Source organism: Mustelus asterias, chromosome 2 (genome assembly GCF_964213995.1).
Source record: "Mustelus asterias chromosome 2, sMusAst1.hap1.1, whole genome shotgun sequence".
Classification (NCBI taxonomy): Eukaryota; Metazoa; Chordata; class Chondrichthyes; order Carcharhiniformes; family Triakidae; genus Mustelus; species Mustelus asterias.
The window spans coordinates 133714972-133730970 of record NC_135802.1 but is presented as its reverse complement, the minus strand read 5'-3'; the positions used below and the strand labels follow the sequence as shown (position 1 = coordinate 133730970).

General features: G+C 44.3%; 1 protein-coding gene across 1 annotated transcript in view; it reads right to left on the bottom strand.

Annotated features, from left to right (window-relative positions):
* The window catches only part of LOC144511566 (E3 ubiquitin-protein ligase RNF144B-like), a 59302-nt gene that overhangs the window by 14963 nt on the left and 28340 nt on the right, over positions 1–15999 (bottom strand). The window contains exon 3 of the mRNA XM_078241907.1: positions 13655–13759. Within this exon, the coding sequence (XP_078098033.1) occupies positions 13655–13759 (105 nt within the window). The remainder of the gene's footprint in view (positions 1–13654; positions 13760–15999) is intronic.

The window sequence follows — 15999 nt, the reverse complement described above, 5'->3', positions numbered from 1 at the left end:
CAAGATCTTGCTCACCACGACCTTAAGGACAGTTCTGAATGGGCATTAATTCTGGCCTTGTCGGTGACTCTCAAGTCCCATGCACAAATAAAATAAATAAACCACACGTCTGTCTCTTCAACCATACCTTTGATCACTTCCTGCAACTTCAGCTCTGTGCCCATGTCCATGGGGGGAGTTAATTTAAATTGAAAACCTCCCAGCATTGGTTACTATTCTGAGTAACAATCAGGAATGCTTTGGATGAAGTGGTTGGGAAGAATCGATCTTAGCTGACAGGAGAGTTGATAACCAGAGGACACATATTTAAGATAACTGGAAAAGAATCCTGGGGCCTGGGGCCCGGGGCGGGGGGGGGGACACGACAGGATGAGGACATTGTTTTTGTTTTAAATTATGATCTAAATACACAACCTGAAAGAAAGAGTGGTGAGAAGAAGAATCAACAGAAACTTTCAAAAAAGGGAATTTGAGATAAGACTTTGAGTTCTAGGCCGGAATTATCCAGCCCCCACATGGCTGGAATTATCCAGCCCCCACATGGCTGGAATTATCCAGCCCCCACATGGCTGGAATTATCCAGCCCCCACATGGCTGGAATTATCCAGCCCCCACATGGCGGGTTCACCTCCAGCAGGGTTGATGAACCAACGAAATGTCCGTTCACACCAATAGGACCCTGAAAGATCCCACCAGCGTGAAGGGCTGGAAAATTCCAGCCATAGAATTGTTACAGCACAGAGGCACCCTTTAGCCCTTCATGTTCATGCTGGTTCTCAGCAAGAGAAACTAGTTCCAGACCACTGACTTTCCACCCCCGTACCCACATCGCCCTGCAATTGTTGTTCCCTTCAGAACTGTTCTGGAGGACTCGGTTCAATCTGCCTCCACCACACTTGCAAGCAGTGCATTCCAGATCCTAAGCACGTGCTGTGTAAGAAAGATTTTTTTCCTCATGTCACTGTTACTTCTTTCGTCAATCACTTTAAATCGGTGTTTCCCGATCCTTCTGCCAATGGCAACAGTTTCTCTCTTATCTACTCTGTCCAGACCCCAGTTAACATGGTGCTTTATCAAGTGTCCTTTGGAAATCCATCTACAGCACATCAACCATGTTACCCTTATCAACCCTCTGTTACCGTATTAATTAATCTGCTTGCACTTTTTAAACACAATTTCCCTTCAGAAAATCTCTGCTGGATTTCCATAATTAATCCACCCTTGCGTAAGTAACAGTGGCTTTTAGAATTATCGATTCAAATAGCTTTCCCACCACTGGGGTTAAACGGACTGCTCTGTCGTTGGTTAAAGGAGGCAATGGCCTAGTCGTATTCTTGCTGAGCTTAATCCAGAAACTCAGCTACTTTTCTCGGGGCCCGGGTTCAAATCCCACAATGGCAGATGGTGGAATTTGAATTCAATAAAAAATATCTGGAATTAAGACTCAACTGATGACCATGACACCATTGTCAGTTGTCGGAAAAACCCATCTGGTTCACTAATGTCCTTTAGGGAAGGAAATCTGCTGTCCTTACCTGATCTGGCCTACATGTGACTCCAGACCCACAGCAATGTGGTTGATTCTCAACTGCACTACAAGGGCAACTAGAGATGGACAACTAAAATGAGGGAAAAGGGTCAAGGATTGGGCTAAGTGAACAGTTCTTTCACAGAGCTAGTACAAGCACTATGGGCCAAATGGCCTCTTCTTTTATGTCATTCTAGAAACTAGCCAATCCTTTTTAAAAAGGATTTGTGTTGTGTGAAATGCTGGAACTGAGAAAAGAAGTTCAGCTTCCATTCAGATGAGAAACCTAACATCCATGTAACATAGAACAGGAGATCCTGGTGTCAAATTGTTGAGGAATGACTCAAGGCAACAACTAACTGCAGCTGTGGAGCACACGGAATCGCAGGACAAGAACCCGTGTTGAACTTTAATGCAAGCTTTTAAAACATTGTAAATTAAAGGGCAGGTGTTGCACCTCCTGTGTTTTTGCCTCCTCTCTCTTCATTGTGCAAGGCACAAACACTCCTTACAGGTCAAACACCAATTTAAGCGTATTTCTTTTGATTAAATGTACTGTATTCATGCTCACAATGCATTCTCCTCTACAATGGGACGACCAAACACAAATTGGGGGTACCTGCTTTGAGGGCACCTCCATTGAGAATGTCCTTGAGCATCGTCCGGTGACATGGCTTTCTAATTCACCACCTTGCTCGAACGCTGATATCTATTGTCCTTCTGCAGGGTTCCAATGTAGTTTGAGGAATAATATCTCATTTATCAATTAGGCACTTTACAGCCTTCTGGACTCGACACTCGAGTTCAACAATTTTAAACCATAATATACCCCACTAATCCCCCTAGCCTACACATCTTGGGACACTAAGGGGCAATTTCCCATGGCCAATCCACCTAATGGTGCACATCTTTGGACTGTGGGAGGAAACCGGAGCACCCGGAAGAAACTCACACAGATACGGGGAGAATGAGCAAACTCCACACTGACGGTCAGTCACCCAAGGCCAGAATTGATCTGTACTCAACCTTTTTGTTTCCCTAATTTTGCTCGCTTCAGTTTTAATCTTGTTTTTCTCTTGCTTAGAAGGACATCATTCTGTCATCGTTCACACCGTCTCTGGACACATCTTGTTTCTTTACTCGTCATATTATCACTCTCATTTGGTGCAGTCCTACCAACTCTTTTGCCATCAAAACTCTCCTATATTCCTCCCTATCACACCCCTTCCTTTTTACTCTTTTTCCACCCTCCTCCAGCCTATTACATTTATAGTTTGACAGTTTACTTGTGCTTTCTGCATGGCTTCGTTTATTTTAAATTATTTCACGGGATGTGGGCGTTGCTGGCTAGACCAGCATTTTTATTGCCCATTAGGAATTGCCCTCGAGAGGGCACTTTACGGCCCATTTGAGTTCGTGGGTGGCACGGTGGCAGAGTGGTTAGCACTGCTGCCTCACAGCGTCAGGGACCTGGGTTCGATTCCCGGCTCAGGTCACTGTCTGTGTGGAGTTTGCACATTCTCCCTGTGTCTGCGTGGGTTTTCTCCGGTGCTCCGGTTTCCTCCCATGTGCGGGTTAGGTGGATTGGCCATGCTAAATTGCCCCTTAGCATCAGTGGGACTAGCTAGGGAAAATGCACGAGGTTATTGGGATAGGGCCCGGGTGGGATTGTGGTCGGTGCAGACTCGATGGGCCGAATGGCCTCCTTCTGCACCGTAGGATTCTATGATTCTACGGTGGTGATGAGCCGACTTCTTTAACCACTACAGTACCTGTGGGTGTAGGTACACCCACAGTGCTGTTAGGGAGGGGGTTACAGGATTGTAACCCAGTGACAGTGAAGAAACTGATCATTTCTAAGTCAGGATGGTGTGTGACTTGGAGAGGAACTTGCAGGTGCTCGTGTCCATGTGCACCAGCTACGTGTCCTTCAAGGTGGTAGAGATTAATACCAGCAGTGGTGAGAGGAGGCCTTTAAGTCTACAATTAATGCCCACTTAAGAGCCTCAATTTGCAGCGGGGCAGAAAGGTCATCCACGAGCCTTAGCATCGCAGACTAATCAAGCAGAGACAGGAAGGGAGCAGGGCATGCATCTGCCACCCACCCACCCAAATATAAGCTCCCCAGTCACCAAACTCACCAGAAGGGATGGCACAACTTTCCACCCATGATAAAACAGCAAGAAAGATTGTAATCAACCTGACTACGATATATACTGGCTGGTAGAATGGGTGGACATATGGCAGATGAATTGCAAAGCAGAAAAGAATGGCGATAAAGTTTGATGGGAAGAAAGGCAATACATGCTCATTTTAATAGGGACACCGGACAGAAGCTAGGGGGAGTTTGTGAACAAATATTTGAAGGTGGCAAAGCAGGCTAACAAAATATATGGAATCCTGAGGCTTAGTGTACAAAAGCCAGGAAGTGATACAGAACTTATATAAAACACCAGTATGGCCGCACTTGAAGTATCATGTTCAATTCTGGGCACCACAATTAAAGAAAATGAAGGTTTTAGGGAGGGTTCAGAAAATATTTACTGGAATAGTTCGAAGGATCAAGATTACCACTAGGTGCATAGTCTGGAGAAGCCGATATTGTACAGTATAAATGGCCAAGAGAAGATACGATAAGTGTGTTCAAAATCATGAAGGGCTTAGTTAGTTGCTCATCATTTCCAAATGCTAAAGGCTTGATAACCAGCCAACACAGACTTAAGGCGATTTGCAAAAGAATCAGATGAAAAAAGATTTCACACTACAAGTATTTAGGATTTGGAATGCATGCCCGGTAGGATGATGGATACTATTCAATAGTAACCTTCAAAATCGGAATTGGATGAACACCCAAAGGAGAAAATCATTGCAGAAATGTGGAGAAAGTACAAGGAAATGGGACTAACAGGACTGCTCTTGAAAAGAGCAGTGGACACTCGATGGGCCAGATGACCTCCTGTTGTGTTATACTATTCTGTGATCCTAACATAAAAGTGCGCTCTTGTTATATTATGTTCCTGACTGGTCAAAAAGTATGATTACCAATGAATATTGAAGAATAAAGTTGATTTCAGAAAAATAAAACATTTGCAGTAAATGCAGTTTTTTTTATTAGCTAGTGTTTAACTGCCGCCCAGCGTACATTGGCCTTTCATTTTACACATCCTCCTCAATGCCCTCTGCTTCTAAACAATCCCATATTCAGAAGCTCTGCACTTCTTGGGAATTTATCTACATACAGCAGTGACCCTTTCACAATTTAAAATCAGAAAGGCAGCTGAGGTCAAATGAATAGTCATTAGGTTTTGTACTGTTTAAAGAATTCATCCCATATTTGCCTAGGTCGGTTTCCTAGTATATGGCTTACAGAAGAGCAGGGTGGGTCTGATACAGTACAGAACTTGGCAAAAAGCTACAGCTGCACTGAGTCATACAAACCTCCAGTAATACAAAACAAATACGGTCATTGCTGGAAATCCAAAATAAAACAACATAAAATGCTGGAACCACTCAAAATCAGGAGCATCTGTTCCTCTCGTGAGATTTTGCCCGAGCTGCTGAGTATTTACAGCATTTTCTGTTTCTATCTCCAATAATGTTTGGTCAAGTACTAAGGAAGTGAACATTTCTGCAATGCAAAGTCAGGTTGAGACTATTAAGAGTTAAAAGACTTCCAGTGTTACACTTTTCTTGTACTTGGGAGATAAATACGAATTAGAAATAGGCAGCTGGAAATATTACACGCGGTTTTCAATGGGCACATATCTGCTTTCAATCATGAAAATATTGAGCTAGAGCCCAGAAAATTAAATCACCATCTCACCCAACAGTGTTCTGCACCAGGAGTGCACTCAGTCCTGTTTTGGCCAGGGCCATTTAGTCCCCAGAATACCTGTCCAAAGCCATCTGGCACCTAGTTCATATTGCCAAAGGAAGGTCCTGCACCTTTTTCCAAGGACTTGATTGCCATTTTTAACGTCTCTATTGTCCCACTCATCAGCTCCACAATAGACACAGGAATTGTGGCTAGGAAAGTATCATTTCCAGTTGATATCTCGAGGGATCAACTAATTTCAGTTTTATCACTTGTTTGTTAGTGATGATTGCTTGTGGCCTGTCATCGATTTCTCTTGGCTGTTGGGACAGACATTAAATCCTCTGAAAAATTATCTGGCTAAGCCTACTGTGGAATTTTAACCAGAGCTTCTGGTAAACCTCTGGCTTACTCATGAAGCTGATCGTGACTAGAGGAGGAGGAAGAAGAGCCGGCAAGTGTCCAAACACCTACAGCTGCAGACAGAAAAGACAGGAAGTCCGCCCCCATGGCAGCAGGCACAGGGCCCCGCCCCCATGGCAGCGGGCACAGGGCCTCGACCCCATGGCAGCGGGCAGGTCAAGAACTTCATACCTGTGAGGAGTGGTGTGAGGGCAGTTCTGCTTTACCAGAGAGCCATCACAAAACTTTTATTACCTGCTACAATACGAACTGCAGTACAACATTAGATGACACTCACTCTTGCCGCCTTGCGGACAATCACCGTGCATTTTATGCCAAGGATTATTCCACCTCTCAGCAGTTGGTTATTTGCAACATCAGGCAAATCGGCTCTGCATGCCTGCATCAAGCATGTGACAGATGTGCTCTTTAGCAGAGCCAATTACTTCATCACCATCCATTTGAAGGTCAAAAAGCAGCAAGACAGGGCAGCTTCAGAATTGCAAGATCTTCCCAGGTATACAGCAGCAACGACTGCACATGCGTACCTTTGCATGCAGCAAGAATGCAGGTCAACAGGAAGGGCTTCAGTTCACTGAACTAGCAATCAGTATGAAATGCATACAGCATGTCAGGATTCCTTTAACTTCATATTATGGATGTAACTATAACACAACACTGTCCTGTAGAATCCAGAACACACTGCCAGCATTCAGAAACTAGTTAAACCAACATGTGCTTGACATTGATACTCCCTTTCTTTTAGATTATGAAAAACGTCCACAGACTAGAGGATTCAAATGAGATTCCTTACCTCAATGACTGACCATTAAGGTAGTTAATGTCTCTGGTCGGGATTTTCCGGCTGTTGGAGCACCGCTGCCAGCAAGGACAGAGAATTTGGCACTCAGCCAAAATCTCCATTCACTGCAGTGGGACTGGTGAATCCCATAGTGTGAGCGACCAGGGAATCCTGCCCTCACCCTGGTAGCACAGTGGTTAGCACTGCTGCTTCACAGTGCCAGGGACCCGGGTTCAATTCCAGCCTCAGGTCACCGCCTATGTGGAGTTTGCACGTTCTCCCTGTGTCTGCGTGGGTTTCCTCCGGGTGCTGCGGTTTCCTCCCACAGTCCAAAGATGTGCAGGTTAGGTTGATTGACCATGCTAGATTGACCCTAGTGTCAGGGGGATTGGCAAGGTAAATATGTGGGGTTACGGGAATAGGACCTGGGTGGGATTGTGGTAGATGCAGGCTCAATGGGCCGAATGGTCTGCTTCTGCACTGCAGGGATTCTATCTCTTGACATCTTTGATATGAAAGGCTTGATCTTTCATATCACACATGTCAAAGTTAAACAGCTTGGGTGAAGATCTCCCAAGCTGTTTAACTTTAGATCATTTTCATTTCGGATAATTTGAAACAAAAAAAAGGTCCCAATCACATCATAATGGGTGGCTTATTAAAGTCCATTTCATCCAAAAATATTGCAATTTACTAGTTGGTATAAGAAACAAGCTAAAGAAGATATTCTGACTCCTCTTAAATTATACCGATTTTTGCTTTCTAAATACTTATACAATCAGAATCTTATTATGTTTTCCTGCTTTTATACATCTTACTTAGAAATAAATCTGACATTAGTCTTAGCCTGAACGTCATGTAAATACCACACTGTCAGAACCTTAGCTTTCAGAATAGAGAGAAGTGGGAATACCATCTGGTCTGTGATATCCAAGGAATAATTGTTAGTCTGGCGTTACTCTGTCCCAGTCATATCACATCTAGTTTGAGTTCATGGAATTAAACCCAAATGGTAACAGAATAGATATCACATTTCCCACTTGAGAAGCCTTGCCAACGGTATGATTCAGGAGGTGTAAATTGTCATACAAGCAGGATTTCAGTTTAATACTGGAGTACACTTTCACAGAAGTTGATTAAAGCTACATTGGTCTCATGAGTGGGATGTGAAATTTGAGCCTAAATCTTCTATTTCATGTATTCATGTTTCAGATGCAATATCCATCAATGCAGTACTTGTTGTGTCTTGCCTCATGATTTTGATGACTCCAAAAGTATCATAAACTACTTGTCTGCAATTGTATTTGCAGCTTAAGTACATACGCATCTGAAACCCCAAGGAAATTGGAGCAAACCACGAGCATTCATATGGCGAAGCTGGCACGGTTAGCACTGCTGCCTCACGACGCCAAGTTCAATTCTGGCCTCGGGTGACTATCTGTGTGGAGTTTGCATGTTCTCCCCGTGTCTGCGCAGGTTTCCTCCGGGTGCTCCAGTTTCCTCCCACAATCCAAAGACGTGCAGGCTACGTGTATTGCCCCTTAGTACCAGAAGGTAAATATGTGGGGTTATGGGGATAGGGCCTGGCTAGGATTGTTGTCAGTGCAGTGCCCTCAGCCAGCTCTCCCTCTCCCCCTAGTCTCGCCATCAAGACCTCCCATCATCAGAGCCCCTCCCTCCCTGTCCCCGCCATGACAGCCCCACACCGATCTCTAGCCTGGATCCAGGACAGAGAGTTTGGGGACTGCGTCTGTCATCCCAGCAGTGACCAACAATGCCGGTAGCCGTACTGGGACTACAGAGCTGTCATCCAATCTAATTGACGACTAGGGGATTTTCACAGTAACTTCATTACGGTGTTAATATAAGCCTACTTGTGACATTAATGAAATAATAATAAAATTTGCTTTCCCAATTGCTTGCTGTATCTATACAACTTTCTGCACGCCTTGTACATGGCTCCCCTAATTCCTCTGAATACCAACAGACTTCACACTTCCCCACATTATATTCCATCTGCTACATTCTATCCACTCACTTAAATCCTTTTATAACCTCTGCACCCTCTCTTACTTTCCCACCTAACTTCATATTGCCAGCAAAACTAGATATATTGCACTCAGTCATCTTATCCAAGTCATCAATATCGACTGCGAGTTGCTGATACAGAAGCGCTAATCCTGGAAACATTCCACTGACAAACAAGGAAAATGTCCTAATTATTCTGTGATGTGTGTGTGAGAGAGAGGTGTTGAGTATGTGTGAGAGAGAGAGACGGACCGTGAGAGGGTCATGTGAGTGTGTGAGAAAGAGAGAGCGCGCGCGAGCAGGGGGGGGGTTGAGTATGTGTGTGTGAGAGAGAGAGAAGGGCCCGAGTATGTGTGTGACAGAGCGAGAGGGAGAGTGCGAGAGGAGCGTTGAGTATGTGCGAGGAGAGAGACACGGACCGCGAGAGGGGCACGTGTCTGACTGTGAGAGAGAGCCCGCGCGTGCGAGAGGGGGTTGAGTATGTGTGTGCGAGAGAGCGTGAGGGGGAGAGAGAGAGGGAGAGCGAAGGGCGTGAGTATGTGTGAGAGAGAGAGAGAGCGCAAGAGGGGCGTGAGTATGTGAGTGAGAGAGAGCAAGCGCAAGAGGGGCACATGTGAGAGAAAAGCGAGAGGGGCGTGAGTATGTGAGAGAGAGAGAGAGCGCGCATGAGAGGGGCATGTGAGAGTGAGAGAGACAGAGAGAGCGCAAGAGAGCGGCATGTGTGTGTGCGCACATGTGTGAGAAAGACAGAGAGCGAGAGGGGCACGTGTGGGAGAGAGAGGGCCACGAGTGTGTATGTGAGTGAGAGAGAGAGAGAGCGCGAGCGAGTGCGCAAGAGGTGAGGCTCAGTCTGACAGAGAGCAAGAGAGAGAGAGAGAATGTGTGTGTGTGTGGTGGATATGAGAATCCAGCTCTTCAGTAACACTCCCAATATTAAACAAATGTGAGCAAAAAAGGAACAGCATCACTCCTTCCATTAAAATTGACAAAAAGGTAAGACTCAAGTACTTTGTTGAATAAGATAACTTTTATTTATAATAAATGTAGATATATAAATGTATACATATAAGAAATAGAAAAGGCTTTTATCAATGTGCTTCTGTATGTTTGTACATATTCTGCAGAAAAGATCAATTCTCTGTAGCTTAACTCTCCAACATAAGAAGAATGTTTGTTTCTTCGGGGGTCTGTCAGTACTCTCGGGAGGTCAAACAGGTTCTGTGGCTGGAAACGTTGGGGAAACGCTCAGCTCACTATATAAATGCATGTCTTTGCTACAGTGAACAACTGCAACTTGCTAGTCCCTCCACTTCTTACTCTTCATGGTACTGACCTGTGTGGGCACTAGGCTGTTTTGCAACCCAATAACCAGAAAACCTCCGAGCTCGCTTGGGGCTGGGCTTCTCTGGTGCCGCTGCGTGAATGGAGTTTTTGGCTGAGTGCCAAATTGTCCATTCTCACTGGCAACGGGGCGGGAACGAATGGGATCAGAGAATCCCGCCCAACATTTTTGTTTAAGATTGTCCTCAAGTCAACACTAGATCCATTGTAATCAGCCTCTGTTCAGTATTGTGGGCCGAAAACTGCTACATCAGGGCAAGTTACCAGGCCACATTCTTCACATTGTCTCAGTACAGGCAGCAGGAGGGGTTTTCCAGGCTGACACTATCAAAGGACATCATGGGGAATTTTGAGGTCAAAGTTAATTTTAAAAAGGGAGACACCTGGTCAATTTTCCTGATGTTTAGGTGCTTTTCCACGAATAAAAGCTTTTTAAAAAATCCAATCTTCACAATAATAAAACTTAATTTCCTCAAATAATGAAGTTGTTTTGTAATGAACTAAACTTCAGATGTTGATTGATTTGAATAAGAGGAACATAATCTTGCTGCAGTGGAATTTACCGTACGTGTACAAAAATAAAAGTTAGTTCTCAAAACCACAAGCTAACTTGTGAGGTTGAAGATAATCGGTGGCTGCAGTGACACTTCCAAAATTCAATGTAAAATGATGAGAAGTGGAATTGGTTTTAATCTGAGTCAGAGGGTGGACAGGAGACCAGGCACCAGATAGGGAAGAGCAGAAAGAGAGAGTGGGCCTAAAGATACATGGGGCTAATTCCCCAAAAGTTGCCAAAGAACAGCACCCACGTAATAATTTAAATCAACTCAATATCAGATGCTTTGGGCAGTAATTCTTTGACAACTCTGAAGACATGTACCAACCGACTCAAGAACAGCTTCTACCCTGCTGCCGTCAGACTTGAGCGGACCTGCCTGATGTTAAGTTGATCTTTCTCTACACCCCAGCTATGACTGTAACACTACATCCTGCACCCTCTCCTTTCCTTCTCTATTAACAGTATGCTTTGTCAGTATAGCACATAAGAAACAATACTTTACACTGTATACTAATACGTGACAATAATAAATCAAATTCAAATCAAGGGGTTCTAGCACATATCTCCCATTTGTGAACTCTTGCTTGGATGATCAGGATGAGATGTTGGTCAAAGTTTGGAGTTGTATCATGTTGTTGGGGCAGAGTAGGAGGAACCTTTACACTAAACCTCGGTTAGAATCATAGAATCCCTACAGTGCAGAAGGAGGCCATTCAGCTCATCGAGTCTGCACCGACCACAATCCCACCCAGGCCCTATTCCCGTAACCCCACATGTTTCCCCTGCTAATCCCCTGACACTAGGGTCAATTTAGCATGGCCATTCAACCTAACCCGCACATCTTTGGACTGTGGAGGAAACCACAGCACCCAGAGGAAACTCACGCGGGGAGAAAGTGCAAACTTCACACGGACAGTGACCTGAGGCCGGAATTGAATCCAGGTCCCTGGCGCTGTGAGGCAGCAGTGCTAACCACTGTGGCACCCCTACCTGAACTGGGAATAATTGATACTTGATACAGTGTGGGAAAATCCATGATCTGGCATGAATTTGCCTCAAAGAGTTCTGATTGACTCTATTATATTTTCAGATGCTCATCAATCAACAGTGCACTTTATTGACATGGATATTCTTTACTTTGTCAAATACAAAAACCAAAACATGTATTTTTCTTATACAGCAGATTAAAACTCAGAGGTAACCTATGGATATTGACAAATGCGCAGTCCAGCATTACAAGAATGCCCCCTGCATGTCAACACAAAGCAAGTTTCCAGTGTTACTCAATTGCAGGCATAAGACTGAATGGCACTAGCTAATTTTAATTTATTTTGATACAGGCATTACTTGATGAGCATTCTGACATAATGCAACAAGATTGACCACCAAAATAGATTTTTAAAAATGAAAACAACAGGGTGAGCGGCTACTTAAAATCCAGACAAACAATCCACAGCAGCAAGGTATTTCAGCAGGCAAAAAGGAAATCAGAACTCTTTGAGGCAAAAAGTCAAATGTCTGCAAGTCATATGGCACTTTCCTAGCCCCAACCAAATACACTGCAGGCACTTTCTAATATGGAACACATTCCACTCGTCTCAAGACTCCTGTCTCAATCCATGAACAAAGGTTCATGTGTAACCGTACATAGTTTACAGGCACTCCTTTTCAGAGTCCAGTAACAAATGTTACACTCTTCGGAGGAGCACTGAAAACAACCCTATGATTTTGTCTACCTTTTTAAAAAAAAATTTAAGTCTCTTAACACCCTCTGGGTGGGCAAACAAGGAGCCAATCTCCAGCAAAATCAGCCATCAGGAAGCACAAAATTGTGTTCCGGGTATTCTGTCACCAAATTCCCTTCTCGTGTGTAAAAATATCACTCACTTTCATATCATGTTGGTAAGTGGAAAGTTGGCAATGGTAGGCAAGAATTCGTCTCAACCAAAAGAAGCACTGCCATCTGACGACCCCTCACTACTCAAGCAGGTCTTTCAACAGTTAAATAGTCAAATCCACTTTCGAAGGAAATCACTTAGAATTTCAGTCTTGGTCTTGATCTTTCTAACCCAATTCCTTTTTGGATAAAGAAGTGCTCTGTGCTGCAAAGCAAAATCATGGCAGCAAGCAGGGAAACTATGTCAGGGGACAGAGTTCTCCAGTCCTGAATCAAGATGGGACAGGACGACAAAAAAAAAGATGTTGATCTGCGTGCCAACTTACAAATTTCCCGAGGACCCGGGTGATGTGAAGAGCAGACGGCGGTTGGAAAAAAAAGTCACCTGCCTCATTAATTGAGCGGCTCAAAGTAATCAGGGAGCTCACCTTCAGACCTTCCGAGATATACATACAGGTAGGCAGCAGCAGTCAAGTGGAAACAGGAGAGGCAGCAATGAAACAGTTCCATTCAAGTGTAAGTTTGGACAAACCAAGTAGTAATAAAGTCTTAACATATAACCTTTCCCTACCCTATCTATCTTCGGTCCCAGCATTCCATTTGTCCTGGCCACTTTGAACATGAAGATCCTTTCTTTAAAAAGTAACACAACATAGAGAAGTCAGCCACAGCAATAGGTGCTAATTCGAACCAGAACGTGGCCCACTTCCTTGCTGTCCCTGTCATCAGTCTCACCCCCACAGCCACTAATCGAGTGGCAGATCCATCTCCAGGGTCAATAATGCATCGACCCCCATGAGAACCGTGCTTCACAGCACACCGGTATCACGGATGGGTTCGCAACTTGGGATCAACCCTGCCTCCAATGGGGAAATCCAACCCAGGTGGGTAAAATTTCAAATGGATGCCTTGTTCTATTTTCCCTCTGGAATCACGCCTGCAAGTTTGTCCTTGCTGGCAGTGACAGAGCAGTTATTGTTAAAAAGCTAAGAAATGGGAAGGGTGCAGCAGTACCTGTTTGGAGAGTGGTGAATGACCCAGTTAGGATGTGTGAGAATAATTGACAGATTGGAAGAAAATAAATTGTATCAGATTGATTGGCTGGACTATCAGGAACTGTGTGTTAGAAGGACATTAACATTGTGGATTTCAAACATGAAAGTTCATAAAACTATCAATATTACAACATTGAAAAATAGTCAGCACAATCCGCAAGCATCAAACATCAGGTTGTTAGGAAGAGCGAATCCTCTTAAACATTGCAACTCGCCAAACATTCTTACCTCTGCATCCTGCAAGGCTCCATTTTTAGGGCATCCAAGCTCTGGGCATGTGATAGGAGATCCACAACCTTCTCTGATCATCAGTTCGACATACCGTGTTAAGCACTGATGAGTCAAAACAGAATAAAGAGAAAGTGCATCAGTCATTCAACGTGACATAGTCTCAGTGTGCTTATTTCATCAGTGAACCCTGGGTTTTACTCTTCGTATCATCTGGCATGACATTCTAGGAGGATACACATTAGCTGACAGCAATACTGAAAAATACTGTACACAGGGATAACACTGCTGCCTCACAGCACCAGGGACCCGGATTCAATTCTGGCCTTGGGTGACTGTGTGGAGTTTGCACGTTCTCCCTGTGTCTGCGTGGGTTTCCTCCAGGTGCTCTGGTCTCCGCCCAAAGTCCAAAGATAGGTTAATTGGCCATGCTAAATTGCCCCTTAGTGTCCCAAGATATATAGGTTAGGGAGATTATTGGGGTAAATATGTGGGGTTACAGGAGAAGAGTCACTGCAGACTCGATGGGCTGAATGTCCTCCAACAGCACTGTACAGATTCTATGATTATCTATGTTTGTGCAGCAACTTTGTTCACAGCCACACAATAAATTGTACGAGAATTATTCCATTCTTTCCCCAGACACCAGATAGAATAAAACAACCACCATATGAGTTCTGAAGAGTAGCCCAAACATTCTATCTCTCCACGGATGCCGAATGAATTATTGTGCGTTTCTAGCATTTTCTGCCTATCTTAAAGAGAATTCCCAGTGCCCAAAGGGAAACCACATCAAACTTAAAAGTTGAAAATCATTTTCTCAGACTGCTGCTTTTTATTTCCCCTCTAGTGAGTCACTGGCGGCTTCCGAGTGTCTGATAAATTTCAGACAAATTCAGCCTCAAGTCATAGAATCCCGACAGTGCAGAAAGAGGCCATTTGGCCCATTGAGTCTGCACTGACAACAATCCCACGCAGGCCCTATCCCCTTAAACCCACGTACTTACCCTTCTAATCCCCTGACACTAAAGGGGCAACTTTTAGCATGGCCAATCCATCTAACCCACACATCTTTGTACTGTGGGAGGAAACCAGAGTACCCGGAGGAAACCCACGCAGACACAGGGAGGACGTGCAAACTTCGCACAGACTGTGATCCAAGTTGGGAATCGAACCCAGAACCCTAGTGCTGTGAGGCAGCAATGATAACCACTGTGCCAGCCCCGAAGTCTAACACCAAAAGACAAAGTCAGAATTTCAGATCACCCAAAATCATTCCAAGACGCTGTTCCAGTGTTTGTATACAGCTATAAACCATTCTAGGACTTCACAGTGGCTAGCACTGCTGCCTCACAGCATCAGAGATCTGGCTTGGGTCACTGTTTGTGTGGAGTTTGCACATTCTCCCTGTGGGTTTCACTGCAGGTACTTTGGTTTTCTCCCACAAACCAAAGATGTGCAAGTTAGCTGGGTTGGCCACGCTAATTGCCCCTTAGGTGTCCCAAGGCATGTAGATTAGGGCTCTTCCATAGAATCTCTACAGTGCAGAAGGTGGCCATTCAAGTCTGCATATCCCCCCACCCCCCCCCCCCCCCCCAATCCCTGTAACCTTGTGCCGAATGATCTCTTTCTGTACTGGAGGGATTCTAAATAGACAAAAATATAGTTGACTCAGCAATGTAGCACCTGTCATTGAAAATTAAACCCTGTGCCATTTTACCTCTTCACCAATGAAGCACCCTTGATAAAGTAAACCCTAGCAAGGCATTTCACAGGAGCGTAGCAAAACAAAAATAAACACGGAACCGTGTCAGGATAGGTGAGCAAACACTTGGTCAAAGAGACAGGTTTTATTCAGAATCTTAAAGGAGAGGTGGCGAAGTTTGGGGAGGGAATTCCAGAACTTGGCAACTAGACGGTTGACAGCAAAAGTACATTAAAGGAAGTAGGAGGTGGAGTTGCAAAAGTTGGAGGAATCCTTGGACAATTGGAAGTTTACAGAGATAGGGAGGTACGAAGACTATGGAGTGATCGGAATAAAAATAAGAATTTATTTTTTTAAATGTGGTTTTAGTGGATCAGAAGCAAACATAGGTCAACGAACATAGGCATGATGGGTGAACAGATCTTGGTTTGTATTAGAATATGAGCAGAGTTTTGAGTGTGCTTAATGGACTTTGGGAGAGGGAGGTCAGGCGTCAGCCAACAGAGCACTAAAATAGTTGAATCTGGAAGAGGGGGAAATAAAAAAATAAGAGCATTAAGAGGATTTCAGCAGGTTGATATTATGGAGGACTTACTTGAAAGAAAACTATATCCTTCCAACCCAACCAAAACAATAGTGA